This window comes from Diabrotica undecimpunctata, chromosome 4 (genome assembly GCF_040954645.1).
Source record: "Diabrotica undecimpunctata isolate CICGRU chromosome 4, icDiaUnde3, whole genome shotgun sequence".
In the NCBI taxonomy this organism is placed as follows: Eukaryota; Metazoa; Arthropoda; class Insecta; order Coleoptera; family Chrysomelidae; genus Diabrotica; species Diabrotica undecimpunctata.
Window position 1 is genome coordinate 126,735,440 of NC_092806.1, and position 16,720 is coordinate 126,752,159.

The 16,720-nt window shown below is 34.9% G+C and overlaps 1 protein-coding gene across 1 annotated transcript in view; it reads left to right on the forward strand.

Moving 5' to 3' along the window:
• The window catches only part of LOC140438392 (uncharacterized), an 802,897-nt gene that overhangs the window by 334,430 nt on the left and 451,747 nt on the right, over positions 1 to 16,720 (forward strand). Inside the window, exon 3 of the mRNA XM_072528074.1 lies at positions 796 to 909. Coding sequence (XP_072384175.1) covers positions 796 to 909 — 114 coding nt within the window. The remainder of the gene's footprint in view (positions 1 to 795; positions 910 to 16,720) is intronic.

The following is a 16,720-nucleotide window of genomic DNA, read 5'->3' on the forward strand; positions in this document are numbered from 1 at the left end:
TTTAAACCTGTCTTAATGGTATGCAACCTGTTATGCACACAGGTGTATTGTGAAGTGTATATGTATACGTAAATATTTATTTTATTGTTGATGTTTTTCCAGTAAATAACAATAAATGTTGCTCAGTTTATCTATGTCAGACTTTTTATTTATGCAAGACGTACTAGATTTTATGAAACACATTTGGATGCTGAGAATGAAAATTTATTAAACGGTTACTATAACAAGGCTTACGATACGACTCCGTCCTTAGCATGCCATCACTGCCACGATGGATAAGCATGTTGTTTGATTATATCGACAGTCACTAATATCCAGTATATATAATTCTATGAAGTAACAAGAAGTCGGGAGACCTCCCTTCGATAGCGAATTAAGTGAACCGCAAATTCAAAGCCTTTACTTGAGGCTATTAAAATAGAAGTAAACGATTGCATTTCATTTAAATTCGAATTCCACCATTGTTCTACACGTGTTTCGAGGTATTCAACTCCTCATCAGGAACACCTGTGGAAGTTCAAACTGAAACTGAAATGAAAGACAGTCTAGTATTTGGTCATAGAATAGAGGAATAGAGGAATCTGCTTAGGAAGAACCAATGATAATGATCATAAAGTTTATTGAATTTGTAGACCGCTGTCTGGAATTGTTTCTTGCTGACTTTTTGCCTGCCAATGTAGCAGACATTATCAAATATTGTATGTAATATTTTTAATATAAATTACTATAAACGCCAATTCTATAAATAGTTTATTTTAACAATGGCTCTATACTAATTATTTTCTTTTATTTCAGACATTTTCTGCTTTGGTATCAACTGTAAATATCCCCTCCCACCTCCAACCAATAGAGTTTTTAGTTGACCATAATCTAGCTTTCAAAGACTACAAGCAACTAAAGCCTTATCAGGTAAGTTTTTTCGTACATTTTGCCAATGTTGTCAACAGCGGACAGTATTTTATTTTTCTTAAATTAAGAAATTCACTAATTATTTATCTAAGTGTTCTTTTATGTAAAAAAAAACTTTTTATTTCATCGAACTTCTTAAAAAATACCCTATCTCACCGTTAGATATTCTAATAAGTTTCGATATCGTTTCACTCTTTACAAACATTCCTAGAGACGAAACTCTGAACATTCTGAAAACGTAATACAGTGTCCAGCAAGACCACTTATATCTCATTAAACATTGTATGTACAACATCTATTTCATCTTCCAAAATCAATTCTACAGACAAATAAATGGTGCCCCAATAGGATCCCCACTATTTCCGGTAATTGCCAATATCTTTATAAATAAATAAATAAATAAATAAATAAATAATAGCTTTATTACCCAACAGTTTCCCATTTCTAGGGTAAAAATTTAAGATACATTTTTAATTAGTATACAATCATTAGTAGGTGATACAAAAATATCAAGTAAAAAAATAAGTGCAAAAAATAAGTAGGCGAAAAACAAAATAAAGAGTGAGAACAATATAATTAAACAAATCACTACGTATATAAGAATTAAAAAAAAAATACACAAAAAACAAAATTAACAATCTAATGTACTCCATAAACCAGTGCGGTATCAACCAGATGATTATAATTGAGCATGAGAAAATATCACAATGGTTGCATATTTTGTTATAATTATTGCACATAATATAAATGGGTGACTTCAGTAACATATTAGTTCTCGCACGTGGACAAGTAAACACTATAGTCGACCTGGAAGTAATTCTTGGCACATTAAATCTAATTTGACCTAATATATCACTGCAGTCAATACAGTTGTGTAACAACTTATATAAAAATGAAACCGAAAATATAATTCTTCTTAACTCTAAACTTACAATATTAAACCTGTTACATAACAAATCGTAATCATAACCATGGACAGGATATACTCCATCAACCTTAAAAGCTAAATATTTTAAAAGTTTCCGTTGAACCTTTTCAATCTGTAGCATATAACATTTATAAATGGGATACCAAATTAAGCTACAATATTCTAGTTTTGTTCGCACCAGCGATAGATACAGCAGTTTAATCGGTCTTATATCGCTAAAATTTCTACAGTTTCTGATGATAAAAACCGTACATTTTCATAGCATCGGATACTTTCTGCTCAATATGGTTGTTAAAGGTTAATTTTGAATCAAATATAACTCCTAAATCTTTAATGCTATTACATTTTTCAAGATCTGACCCCTGAATTACATAATTAAAATCAACCTTATTTTCCCTTCTAGAGTAACTTACTACTTTACATTTATTGACATTAAGAAAAAGTTTGTTTTTTACACACCAAGTATCTATATAATTTAGATCGTCCTGTAAATCTATACAGTTAGCAATTGTTTTAATTTCACAGTATATTTTAAGATCATCCGCAAAACACAATTTTCTGTTATTGATATCTAAAAATAAATCATTGATATATAATAGGAACAACAATGGACCTAAATTTGATCCCTGTGGAACACCGGATGTAGTACAGATTAATTCTGATATGAAACCATTATAGGATACAAATTGGTTCCTACCTATTAAATAGCTTTCCAGTAACTTTAAAATGTTTCCAGCAAATCCCAAATTTGATAATTTAAAGAGAAGGTATTTGTGATCAACCTTATCAAACGCTTTAGAAAAATCAGTATATATCACATCTACTTGACCTTGTACATCCAAAACATCTGAAATATATTGAGTTATTACAGCCAAGTTTGATACAGTAGAACGTTTATCTATAAAGCCATGTTGATAAGGTGATATCCATCCCCTAACAGAAGGGTAAATACGGTTATATAGAGTTACTTCGAAAACCTTTGAAAAATTGGATAACAAAGATACCGGTCTGTAATTGGATACATCAGATTTCGATCCGTTTTTGAATACAGGGCATATTTTTGCATTTTTCCATAACTCGGGATAAGTTCCCGTTTTTATTGATAAGTTAAAAATTTTTTGAAGTGGCTTTACAAATACCCGAGAACAATCTTTCACTAAAAATGCTGAAATATTATCCGGTCCGGACGTCATTTTATTTTTAATTCTTTTAAAGGCTACTAAAATTTCGTTTTCTTGAAATTCGTTAAAATTAATAGTGGGTAAGTAGATACCACTACATTCTTGATTATTTAATACATTGTTGTCGACAGGTAAATAAACTTTTTCAAAAAACATCTTAAAAGCATGGATTATATCGCGAGGATTATTAAATGTATCGCCGTTGTAACACATTTCACCTGGGATTCTAGAAGTTTTATTCTTTGCATGAACATATGCCCAGAAATTATTAGATTCGTTAGAAATACTATTCTGAATTTTTTCAAGATAAACGTTATATTGAGCTTTAATCATTTGTTTAATTATTTTTCGCAACCTTTTAAATTCATGCATATAAAGTATATTACCTGTTTTCTTATAATTTGTGATATTTTTTGATTTCAACTTTATCATTCTAATTATTTCCGCATTGTACCAAGTAGGATATTGATGTTTATAATTTCTGTATATTGGTACACACATATCAAATAATTCATATATCTTAGCATAAAATAATTCTAGGACTGTATTTACATCATCAGACATATCTAAAAAATTCCAGTCGCAATTAAGAAATTCTGAGTACAGTAAAGGAAAATTTGCTTTTTTAAAATTATATCTTTTAGTTTTAGAATGAGCCACAAAACTGGTTTCCTTTTTCTGAAAATCATTAATATTTATCATTAATGCTGGATGATGTAAATCTTCTTGAACAAGTGGTGCATTATCGCGACTTACATGACATGTATCTGATGATATAACTAAGTCTAACAATCGATTTAAATTATTTCCCACCTGATTATACTAATTTAAATTAAACAAACACATGAAGTCTAGCACTGCCGATGTCTTCACATCAGATCTATTCTGATCAATATACTTTGGAATGTTAAGGTCGCCCAGGAGAATAACAGTGTCATTAAATAATTCAAGTTGCTCTAACATTTCAAAAAAATATTCAAAATCTTTCAACTTTAATTTGTCAGGAATATATAATACTGAAACATAAAACTTTTTATTTCCTGTGCGACACTTAACAACCAACAAATCAACTAGTGGAAAATGTAAATCAAATGTTGAGACATCAACAACAACACACTCAAAATTTGACTTAAGTGCCCACAGTACACCTCCACCAGTCGATTTATTAACTACATCGAACTTTCGATCTTTTCTAAAAACCTGATAGTCATCATTAAACAATTCCGAACTAATAACATCAGAGTTGAGCCAAGTCTCAGTTAGAGCAATGACATCAAATTCACATTCACTAACACTAGAGTAAAAATCAATTACTTTGGAATTCAAACCACGCACATTCTGATAGTAAACCTGAAGATCTTGGCGTGTAAAACTGTTGGGACCTATCTGTTTAAAGGAACAATTTTTGGAATGCCATCCAAGTATTTAATTCTAAATTGTCTTGTATTGTTAGCGTTCTTAGCTTCTAATTCTTCCTTTAATTGTTTGTAGTATGCAATTTCTTTTTTCGTACGGTCATATGAAATTGACACATGGCTGTAGATACCAGTTTTCAGAACCTTGGCTTGTCTGATTAATGCTGAGACGTCATTTTCATCTTTAAGTGTAATCTCGATCGGACGATTTTTACCTAGTGCTGGTTGTCCAAGCCTAAATATTTTGAGTTCATTGACATTCACGCTAGTATTCATACTTTGAATTATTGTTTGGACTTCCTGTGTATCATTATCATTGCGACTATTGGGAGGGAGCTGAGTATTTTGCTCAGGTACACCAAATAAAATAGCATTGCGTTTGCGTTTTCTACGCTCATTTATTTCCTGAATGACTTCTTCCATAACCAACATGGTTGAAGAATTCTTCATTGATTGGTTTTCATTTTTAAGTGCTTGAATATCAGTTTGTAAAGTTAAAATTAATGCTTTCAGATCTTTTATTTGGTTCCCAACCTGTCTACAACTCATGCAGGACCAATCGAATCCTTTATCATTATCATTAAACAATTCCAGTTCTACATTACTAACATTCACACAGGTATGTCTAAAAATTCTATTGCAAACGGAACATTTTATCATTAAATTCGATTTATGGAAGACTTCGAGACCCGAGCATTATCCACATCAATGCTCAAACCCACATGTTGGCTACGATATGTTGACGATATTCGTTATTTGGCCCTATGGCAGGGATGCTCTGGTTTTTTTTTTCAAACTCATCTGAATGGTATACATCCTAGTACACGTATCCACTCGACGTTATTATAAAGAAAAACCAATCCCAAGGTTTTTATCACTCTGTTATTCGAAAACCCACCCATACCAAGCGTTACTTGCATGCCAACTGTCAGCTTCCCCCTTCACAAATTAAATCAGTCATTAATACTCTTGTCTGTAGATCAATTCGCCTTTGCGCTGATTCAAGTAAACCCGCTAGTGATCTCTCTAGTTAAAACAAGCCCTCATCCAAAACGGTTACGAAAGCGCGAAAGCTTTTCTTCCTTACATTAAAGGTGTCTTTTTTTTATTTGTTTGGGAAAAGAATTTTTATTTTTTTATGATGTAGCAATAAAAAATACATACAGCCGTTAAATTTCACCTCTTTATTACTAACCCCTATTTTTTAATAGCTGTATTAGTGTACCAGTGATAGAGTTAGTTGCCATACTCTTCCGAAATGGCTGGTCCGATTTTTATGAAATTTAACATATATATTCGGTAGATCTGAGAATAGATCGTAATCTATTTTTCATACATCTCAGGAGTAAGGGTGGTTCACCACAAACATTTTTTTATTTTTTAGACAAAATTTTTTATTTTTATTTTTTTTTTTATAGATCCAGAAATGGTAATGAGTTGTTTTTCTTTTCCATGGTAAATTTGATTGATTCTTCTTTACGGTTAATGTCCGTCAAAAATGTGTTTAATGCTTCTGGTCCATGAGACCAAATCGACAAAAACACATCATCTACATAATATCTTCATCATACTGTGAGTTCTTGTCATGTTTTATACGATATTCTTCGCAAATTCTTCCATAAATATATCTGCTAAAAATTCAGTTTTCCCGTTTCATATAAAATTTTACATTATTTCTTCAACTTATGCTGATTGCTCGATTCCAATACAATGAGTTGCCCTCGATTATTCTACGAAGCAGTTGACTATCTAGTCAACTGCTTCGGCCCAAAGCAGTTGACTGGATAGTGGGAAACTAACTATTTATTTCGGTAGTCACTCCAGAGCCTTGTTAAATCAGTTATGTAATGGGGTTCATGCCAACTATCTATATGAACGTATATTCGCCTACTACACAGGGGCGGATACGGGGAGAGGGGAATAGGAAAATTTCTTACCCCAAGAAGGTTCAGAATTAAAGAAAGCCTATTATTCATATCTTTTGTGTAGTTTAGATTTATCTGTTTTATTTTTTTGGTTGATGTTTCATTGGAACTTCCTCCCCCGTAAGTTGGAAGTTCCCCTGCAAATGTCTAGATCCGCCACTGCTACTACACCAAAACTCTCGATTTTCCAGTTTAAATCATTGAATTAAAGAAAAAATGAAATGTAAGCCTATGATGATATCCAATTCAACGGTTTGTTGACCACCGTAATTTTGAAATAAGTTCTAATTACTATGAAATGATATGATGTGGTTTTAAAATCAAATATTATAATTATTTGGCTTCTTGACTCTCGTAATTATATTTCAGATATTATTAAATGTTATCATTGAGGTCAAACCACATAAAAGTAAGAGGAATTGTCATTGAAAACGAAAGCATAATCGAAATGCTGTTTTTGACATGATTCATTTATCGACTGCTGAATAATTAAATTTTAATTAACAACTAGGTTTCCGGTCTTTTAGCTTTTCATATTTTGATGCTAAAATATCATTTCGTCGTTGTTTGTTTCCCTTTGTTAAATGTACTTGAAAAGGATATACTGATTCTATATTTTATTCTAAATTTTTATCCTATTTAGTTTTAATTTACAATTAAAGTTACGTATTTGTAGTCATATATTTTATATATCAATTCTTTTTCCTCTTAAACCAATTTATTTCAAAGAGGTTTACAAGAAATTATTATTGTAGTTATTTACTGTCCAATAAATATAAAGAAAAACAATACACCAAAAATAATCCGAATTATGTAAAATTTAAAGCGAATGCAAACTTTGGGGAGTGATCTTTTTTCCGTTTTTATAGAGGGGGCTCTGGAATCTTTAAAAGACCCAGTCCAGGACGCCACCTGACTGACCTTAGTGCAGGATTCGGTCTTCCTGCCATTCCACTACCTCCACTATCCACAGACAACAAGGAGGCTACATGTCACTTTTCCTGACTTCTTTTCTGACTTTCCATGACTTTTTTTGAGAGGAACCACATTCCAGGTAGTGCCTAGAACACCCTCATCGCTCCTAGTACGGTATTACTCCCAACTGGGCATTACCTCCTTTCCCATAGTCTGACTCACACCATCTAACTCACTTTTCGCCTCTTATCAAAACATATTCCCTCAACTTAGATCATGTTTCCCTCTAACCTTGGCCCTTGGTCCAGCTGTCTTTCTTCCTCTTCTTTCTTCTTGATCTGTGCACGGATATAGTTGTGTACACGAGTCCGATCCGCTTTATTTTTAATCATTTTCTCAATCTCTTCTCTCACTGTAACAAAATTCACTTCTGTCTCTCTTTCCACTGTGTTCCTTTCTACTATCCATCTATTGCACTCTAACATCATGTGTCACAATATCCGAGTGTCCGCAGTGTAAGTATTCATCCATGTCAGCCTTTTTGAACCTAGAGAGATAGGCCCTAAAACTTAGTGTCCTGTGAGCACCTGCATAAGGAAATAATCCAGTCGCCTGTGACCACAGTCCACCCAATCTCTTATGTTAGGGATCAGCATATTTGTCCACTGTGCCACATACTCCGTATTGCTCCATTCTTCTTGCCTTCTTTCAATTGACCTTTCCCTTTCCTCTCTTCTCTCGGCCATAGTAAGGTCTTGGTCTCTTCTCTCATATAGTTATTTTCTTTCCACTGCCAACACATGCAGCGCAACACATACAGTGATGGCCCACAAGGCTGCCTCAGACATAGTCCTGTAGGTCCATGCCACTCGCAACAGACTTGTTCTACGCACTCATGTCATGAGTGTGCTGTAGGCCGTTGTCTCAACCGCCCCACTCCAGACTGGTGCCGCGTAGAGGACGATCGAATGCACAACATTGTGTAAAGCCCTTCTACTTTCGGAGTTGGGTCTTCCAATGTTGGGCATCACCCTCCCCAACACAGACGTACTATTCGCAGCCTTCCGGATCACTTCCCACACTTTCCGTTCTGGCGCAACGTCACTCCCAGTTATTTAATATGTTTCTTGGGTGTTAGACAATCCCCTGCACATTGTAGTTCCACATTTTGCCTGTTCCCTTTCCTCTCTAGAACGATGGCTTCGGTGTTCTGTTTTCTCTGCTACATATTTATATTTCAGCCGTGCTGTGTAATCCAATCCTTCACGACGCCGCTTGCGTTCCGAACTCGGTATTTGAGATCTGGTTCATCCCGCACCACTACCAGCACAGCTGTCATCCGCAAATGCGATGGGTGTTGTACCGACTCCATATTCACAGTTTATAACACCATCATATGCCAGGTTTCATGGAGTCCGGTCCAAGACAGATCCCTGTGTGACCCCGGCTATCACGTCGCGTCGACGATCGTGCACTTCTCCATCACAATCCTTCTCTCGGACAGTGTTACCTTAAGCTTTTTGTCCATAGGCATTTCGTACTGAGGATACGCATGGAACTTCTTCACTATCTCTGACCCCAGATGTTCTCATCCAGCTTTTTACACAGCTCTTTCCAGTGTCTTCTTTTTTCTGTACGAATTTTCTTGTAAAGTTCCCCCTTCCGTGTGCGGTACTCTTCCTCGATCTCCTCGACATCAGTGTTAATCCCAGCTCTGCCCCTTGCTCTTGTTAATTTTCTTCTCATTACCATACATTCATTTCTCAATGCTTCACATTCATGTCCACATTCCACCAGTATAGCATCCTGTTGACATCTCGTCGACCTATCTTGCTTCCTTCTATCGCTTCTTTAATGACTCTCTTCAGGTTTTCTATCGTCGGTGATCGGCCCTGCACCAGGCTGACTCTCCATTTAATCAGCTCCTCGTATACTTTCAAGTCATTCATCAACTCATCTGCCCCCCGACGTCCCGGACGCACGGACTGCGATAGTGGTCACGTTTCCGGTTATTGAGAATCCGATGTACTAATGCTCCGTTCCGGTGTAGTCTGCCAAACCTTCCAACCTCTTGTTTTCGGCGCTATTCCTTGTGTCGCCATGGTCACAGTCGATGTACGTACCTGTACCTCTCCTAACGAACGTAGGCTCCAGATCCGTGTTTAGTACCATGAATTCCAGAGTACCCACCCAATCAGTCAGTATCCTGCCACGAGTGTAGGTGATAAGTGATGGTGCTCCCAGCACCATGCATTCTCCTCCTGTGTTTCCCACTTACTACATGATCTCGTTCACCTTCTTTTAGTACTCGCTCACTGTCACGTTTGGAGAAACTTAACAGCAGACCAGCCGCACTCCCTCCATCCGTACAATCACGTATCCTTCTTTAGACATAATTTCATACACTCACAGCTTGATATTATACATTCATACAGCAGCCCTCCCAGTCGTATCCACAAACCATCGTCTTCTCCACACTGCTGTTGAATTTGGCTCCACCGACACCAGCACATCGAGGTTCTTTTCTACGGCGACAGCCCTGGCAAGATCATGTGCTAATTTTGTCGTTCCCACGTTAGTTTGAAGCACCCTCAGCATTCGGATCTTGTTTCCTGTGTTTGCCATTTCTTAGCCTCGGACTTTTTCGCACTCTCTTTCGTACTGTTTTCACTCGCCCACTATTCTTTAGACTAGTCCTCAGTGATTCTTACTTTCAACCAGTCAGTTGAACTTTGGGCATCTTCTTAAATTCGCTACATCGCCAGATGTGACATCTGGTTGTTTCTTCCTTGCATTCCTTGCTATTTGACCCTCTTTGCCACATAGGAAGCAACATCCTCTTCTATTCTGTCCCTTACAGTGCCATTGCTTGTGTCCAAAGGTGAGACATTTCAGGCATCTCGGTAAGAATGGTTGCAATAAAATTAGGTTAAATAAATGAAATCTGTAATAAATTCAAAGAGCTTTGTCGTCATGTTGATAGTTGTATGCCAACGGATGGGAGGCTCAAAATAAACAATTGTAAAAACATATTTTATAATTTTGGTTCTACGGTAAATAAAGAATATTAACCAAAAAGGGTACCATTGGGTTTGTGATTCCTAATAATTTTATATATTATTACATTCACCTTCTTTTATTTGTAACTTTAGCATATGGAATTTATTTTTTAGCTTGTATACCTTGTTTGTTTTATCCAGTTCTCTTGTACTGTGTTAAATAGAAATGGACTTGGACGAATGTGATTTCTTTTAGTATTTATTTCTTTATTATTTGTAAAGATACCACTTTTCTTCATAACATTCTATTAAGTGAATAGTATCAACAAATTTGTTACACACAAATCTTATCCTGATTTATTATGAATATATTCCACATACTTTTGCACTTCCATAATGCAAAGGCGATTTTAATCCTGTATTCTGGAGTGAAACAACGAACACAAAGATAAACCACTTTTCCAACAAATCCTCGATTTATTTTGAAACTACTTTTAACCCAGTAAACTCTTTCCAAAGACGATTCCACTGCAGTAAAAGCTAGATTAATGTGGGCAACAACCCGTTATTAATAACCATTTCCTGCACTAGGGCGAGGGCTGTGAATCCCCCGTTTGATTTACAGGGGAGTTTCTCGGTGTAGAGACTTACTTTGCATGCATATTCTTATCGAACTGGCTGTTTGTTATGAATAATTCGAATCCGATGCCAGAATACTAGGTCGAACTACGTGAAATTGCTCAATTGGTTGGTTTAGTGACGATAAAGGGCCGCAGTTTAAGTAAATAGGGTTGTTATAAGTCAAAGGAGTTACAGATTATAGGGCTAGTATAAATTACAAAAGTAAAGTTAGTTTCTTGATAAAATAAAATTACTATAGAATGCCGTAGTACACGTGCCAATTAAGTAATACAATTATTATTTTGTTACAAATATTATTTTGTTACTTCGTAAACCATTGCATTTAAAAACGCTATAAACAAAATATGAGTTAACAAGACATGCTTACTTATTTCCTTTATCTATTTGTTTTCATTTTTTATATATTATGAGTAATATCAATACCTTTGTTCTACTTGCTCTAAGAAAAAAAATTCCACTTATGCTTATAACTAATCTTCACTTCCAGCGGAGTGATTACCGCCTCCTTTGAGATATTCCGATTTATTTGTCGAGAGTAATCATTCCGTATTAATCTTCTTTGATTCTACAATTGTAAAAGAATATTGGGGAAATGATAGAATGGAGGAAATGCGCAATATAATAATACAATCAAAAGAAAAGTGGCTATATAGAAGAACACAAAAGCAGAGAGGTTATATTTAACTTCCATAAAATTTTTTAGCAGATTACAAAATGTTTCAGAAATACAAATATGTTCCATTACGATGATCGACCAGTTATACCAATTGTAACTGATTTCAGCAAATATTCAGGACCATATCTACTGATATCTACGTTCCTAAATAAAAGTTTATAGTTTTACCAAACCTGATAACACTGCCTGGGGTGATTAAGGGGTGAATTGGGTAAGGAGCGTGATTGGCAAGGTTAGCAACCTACCAATCGTAAAAACAAATACTGCCCAACGAAACAATGTACAGCCTCGGAACCGGATTGATACTATAAAGACGACTACGGCAAGAAATAAGGACAACCGAAAAACATCCAAAATTCAGATGAGAATTACTATTTGGAATATCAGATCGCTCAACTCAAGGGACCAAGAAATAACCCAAGTGCTGTAAGGGAAGGAAATAGACAGTTGTGCTCTACAGGAAAAAAAAAAGAAAACGACAATCAAAATTATGTGAATAGATACTGATCTACAGTGGAGTAGCAAAAGTGCAAAAGAAAACAAGGCCAAAGAAGGTGTAGCCTTACTAATACACCAAAGGTACCAAAATCATATCAAAGAGTGTTAATATATATCAGAAAGGATTGTAACAGCAAAGATAAGAATAAAGAAGGAAGACCTGAACATCATCGGAGTATACGACCCAGAAAATAACAAGTTTTAAACACAAGTTTTATGACCAATTACAACAAGTACTAGATCAAGTCAGAAAAAAGATATTGGAGGATTTTAACGCTCGAATAGGCAATCAAGTAATACCCAGAACCAAGCAAAAATGTTAAAAACGAAAATTGAGAACTGTTGATAAACTTCGGCACGAATAATGAACTTAGAATTATGTTTTGACCACAAAGACCAACACAAATATACATTTGAAGGGTCCACGGGAAAAACGTGTTGAGTCCATTTTTTGGAATTTTGTTTTATAACGCATTCTGGTAGTTCAATGCGAGTACTACGAACCTGTCTACATCACATGCAAACAACGTGTTCAGTCCGTGAGATATTTCCGTTTCTAATTTGGAGCCACACGAAAAGAGTGTGCTTAGTCGCTTGCCTAAACGCAAAGAACGTGTTCAGTCCTTCCTTGGAGCCATTGCATCAGTTCGCTATTGGTTGTCGTTGAGTGAGCATCAGTCAGTGTTAATTAGTAATTAATTATATAGGAACAATGGAAATTGACAATGTAGATACTAGTGGTGATGAGAGAGAGAGAGAGAGAAGTCATCGTCAGGTAAAACTTCTAAGAACAAACATAGTTTTGGTAGACTAACTGATGTAAACCAAAACATGTTAGCTAGTAGTCATGAAACAGGTTCTGATTGTAACTGCTCAATGTTTGGTTGTTTTAAAATTATTCCGCCCGAGGATAGGAGTAAGATTATAAAAGATTTTAATCTATTAGGAAATTGGAATGAACAGTCATCATATCTAACCTCTCTTATGGCAGTAACATTGGTTGTTCGTAGAAGACCTAGACAGGACGATCCAAAAAGTAGAGACTGTAATTTTAGATATTTAGCAAGAGTGAAACGAGGCAATATTATGCAGGAATTTCCTGTTTGCAAGAAGGCTTTTATATCCTTACATGGTATTTCAAGACGTAGGCGTAGGCTAGATACAATACAAAATTCTTTAAAAGAAATAGGCTTGTCTCCTAGGGACCAAAGAGGTCGCCACTAAAATCGGCCCCAAAGATTGAGTGATGAGAACAGTCAGTCTATGATCAAGTAAACTCATTTAGAGGTATAAGAAGCCATTATGGCCTCAACGATACTGAAAAAATTTACCTACCTGAAGATTTATCGATATCTAAATGCTATGAACTTTACAAAGGAAAATATCCCAATCTTCCTGTATCGTATGAGAGTTACAGAAAAATCTTTAATAATAAATTTAATCTTTCTTTTGGATACCCCCGAACAGATACTTGTTCAATATGTGACAAATACAATGCGAAAATTAAGAGTTTAAATCTTAAACTTACTGAAGCTAGTGACGATCAAAAACAAGTGATTGAGGGTGAAATTACTACCCTTGGAATAAGGGTAGTTACATAAATTAAGAGCAGTGACGTTTTATACAAGGAAAAAAAAGGCAAGAAAACTATGTAAATCAGATCCTAACAAAGAATGTGTATGTATGGACTACCAGAAGAATTTACCGGTTCCAAACATTACATCAAATGATGTATATTATAAGCGACAGTTGTCCTCTTACAGTTTTAATATACATCAACTTTCAAACCGGGATGCAATATTCTACACATACGCCGAAGATATAGGAAATAAGGGTGCAAATGAAGTCATAAGCTTTTTGAATCACTACATGAGTGAAGTTCTTAATCCGAATGTAAGAGATTTTCAAATATTTTGTGACTCATGTTCGGGACAGAACAAAAATTACCCTGTATTTCTCTTCCTGTATCACTTGGTTCATGGCATTGATAGACTAGACAAAGTTTTAATAACGTTTCCCATCAGAGGACATTCTTATCTGGAATTCGACAAAAATATTTCCTTGGTCAACAAGAAAAGCATAGTTGAGACCCCAAATGAATGGAATGACGTTTTTAGAGCAGCACGATCAAACCCCACCCCATTCAATATAATTCCAGTTCAGCAGGATATGATACGAGATTGGACCTCTTTTTTAAAAGCAAAATATAAGGACAAATGCCCATTTCCTACAAGACCAATTCGTGAGGCTAAAATAACAAAAGAAGTAACCAAATTGTTTCATAGAGACACTTACAATGGGCCTTGGATATCATCTGACGTTAAAACTGATCGACAACCTCTTCTGCAGGATGGAGAATTCTTCTACCCTGAACAGGCCTATCAAGGTACGTCTAAATACTAGTGATCTTTTTCTTAGGGCCATTAAAGTAAAATTTAAACAAAATAGGTGATGTTTGCGTTTATTTCCTGATCGCCTACCGATATCAAAGCCGAAGTATGATGATTTACAAGTACTTAAACAATTCTGTGGAGATGTTGCAAGACAATATTTTACCAATCTCCCATATTACTCTGAAAATCAAAAGAAGCCAAACAAAAAACGTAATATTGTAAAGTAGATTCTGAATAAAATATTTTGTACTTTGTAATTTTTGTGTTTAGTTATTTAAAGCTGACCTATCTTTCATTCTGAAAATTCAATCTTCATTTCAAGGTATAATGATTGGACTAATCACTTACGTGGAGTTATCACAATGAACTAAACACGTTATTAGCAAGTCCAAAATGTTCTTTGTTTAGTTTTTATAGTTTTTATTTTTGAAGTGCCAAATGACGATATAATTGAATTTTTATTGAATTGTATATTTTGAATATTTTGTAAAATAAGACATTCTGAAATACTTCCCACTCAAGAATGCGGCGCCAACACAAACAAAAATCAAAGTCGAAGGACTAAATACGGAATCCACGGAATACTTATACAGAAAAAGAATAGAAAAGATCGTTGGGAATAAAATATTAGAAAATGATATCGAGGAAAGCTGGGAAAAACTTAAAAATAACATAATTAACGCAGCAACAGTTATCACTTGGAGAGAGGAAAGTAACGAACACTAACATATCAAAAAAGAAAACACCATACTTTAGAAAGGAAGTGAAGACAAAATGTGAACAAAAGAAGAAAGCCTTTTTACAATACAGAACACAACTGTTAAACTGTTAATCTATTTCGCTTCTTCTTCTTCTTCTTCGTCTAGCCATTCACGTCCACATCTGAACATAAGCCTCTTCAAGTCTTCCTTTCCATTGTTTTTTATTGTACGCTACTTGTAGCCAATTTTTCACGGCAGTCCTTTTCAGATCATCTGTCCATCTCATAGGAGGTCTGCTTCTGGGTCTTTTGTGTTGGTATGGTCTCCAGGTTAAAATTGATCTGTGCCATTTGTTTAGATCGCTCCTAGCTACATGTCCAGCGTATTCCCACTTCAACTTTAATGATTTTTGCACCACATCGGTGACTTTGGTTTTCTGTCTTATCCATGTGTTTGTTTTCTTGTCCTTAAGTGATATACCTAGCATTGCTCTTTCCATCGCGTGTTGAGTGACTCTAAGTATATTCATATTCTTTTTTGTCATTGTCCATGTTTGTGCCGCATAAGTTAATATCGGAATAATGCATGCATCAAAAACTTTAGATCTAAGATGTAATTGAATTTGTTGATTTCTGAGTATATAGTTCAGTTTACCGAATGCTGCCCAAGCTAACTTTCTTCTTCTTTTTATTTCTTCAGTTTGAATTTCCCTATTTAGTATTATTTTTTGTCCTAAGTATATATATTCTTCAACTTTTTCTATAACGTTATCGTTTATTATTGTCACGGTGTCTTGAGTGCATGACTTTTGTTTTGTTTAAATTCATTTTCAGTCCTATTTTAGAAGATTCGGTATGTAGTTCTAAAAGCATGGTTTGCATTTCCTGTAGGTCAGTAGCTATCAGGATTATGTCATCTGCAAATCTTAGATTACTGAGGTAGCGGCCATTGATGTTTATTCCCTTATATTTCCAATTTAGGTTTTTAAAAACGTCCTCCAAAACTAAGGTGAACAGTTTGGGTGATAAAGTATCTCCCTGTTTGACTCCCCTGTTTAATGGTACATAGTTCGTGTGTCCATTTTCATTTAGGTAGTATGTAGCTGTAGCTTGGTTCATAGTTTCTTTTATTAAGTTAATATATCTGCTGTCTATGCTACAATTTTGCATTGCGTTTATTACGGCCGCTATTCCGCTAGACCTTAAAAATAAGATTTCCCTCCAACATAAATTCGCCAAATCACGGAGCAAACTTGATTGCACGAAAAAAAAAGACACAATATAAAATAGTGCCACCCAAAATCAACTCTATACAAGTAGATAATAATTATCCCGGGCACAAAAAAAACCAACCGTTTAACATTACTTTACCAAAAGCAGACATGTTTATTTAAAATAAATAAACAGGGTGTATCGTGAGAACTTTTCACGGAAACTTTTCTTTTTATCGAATTAATACAGTGTAAAAGTGTCATAAAGTGTCTATGAAAAATTATATTAACAAGATCGTCTACGTGGAACGTATAAAATTGTCTTAAT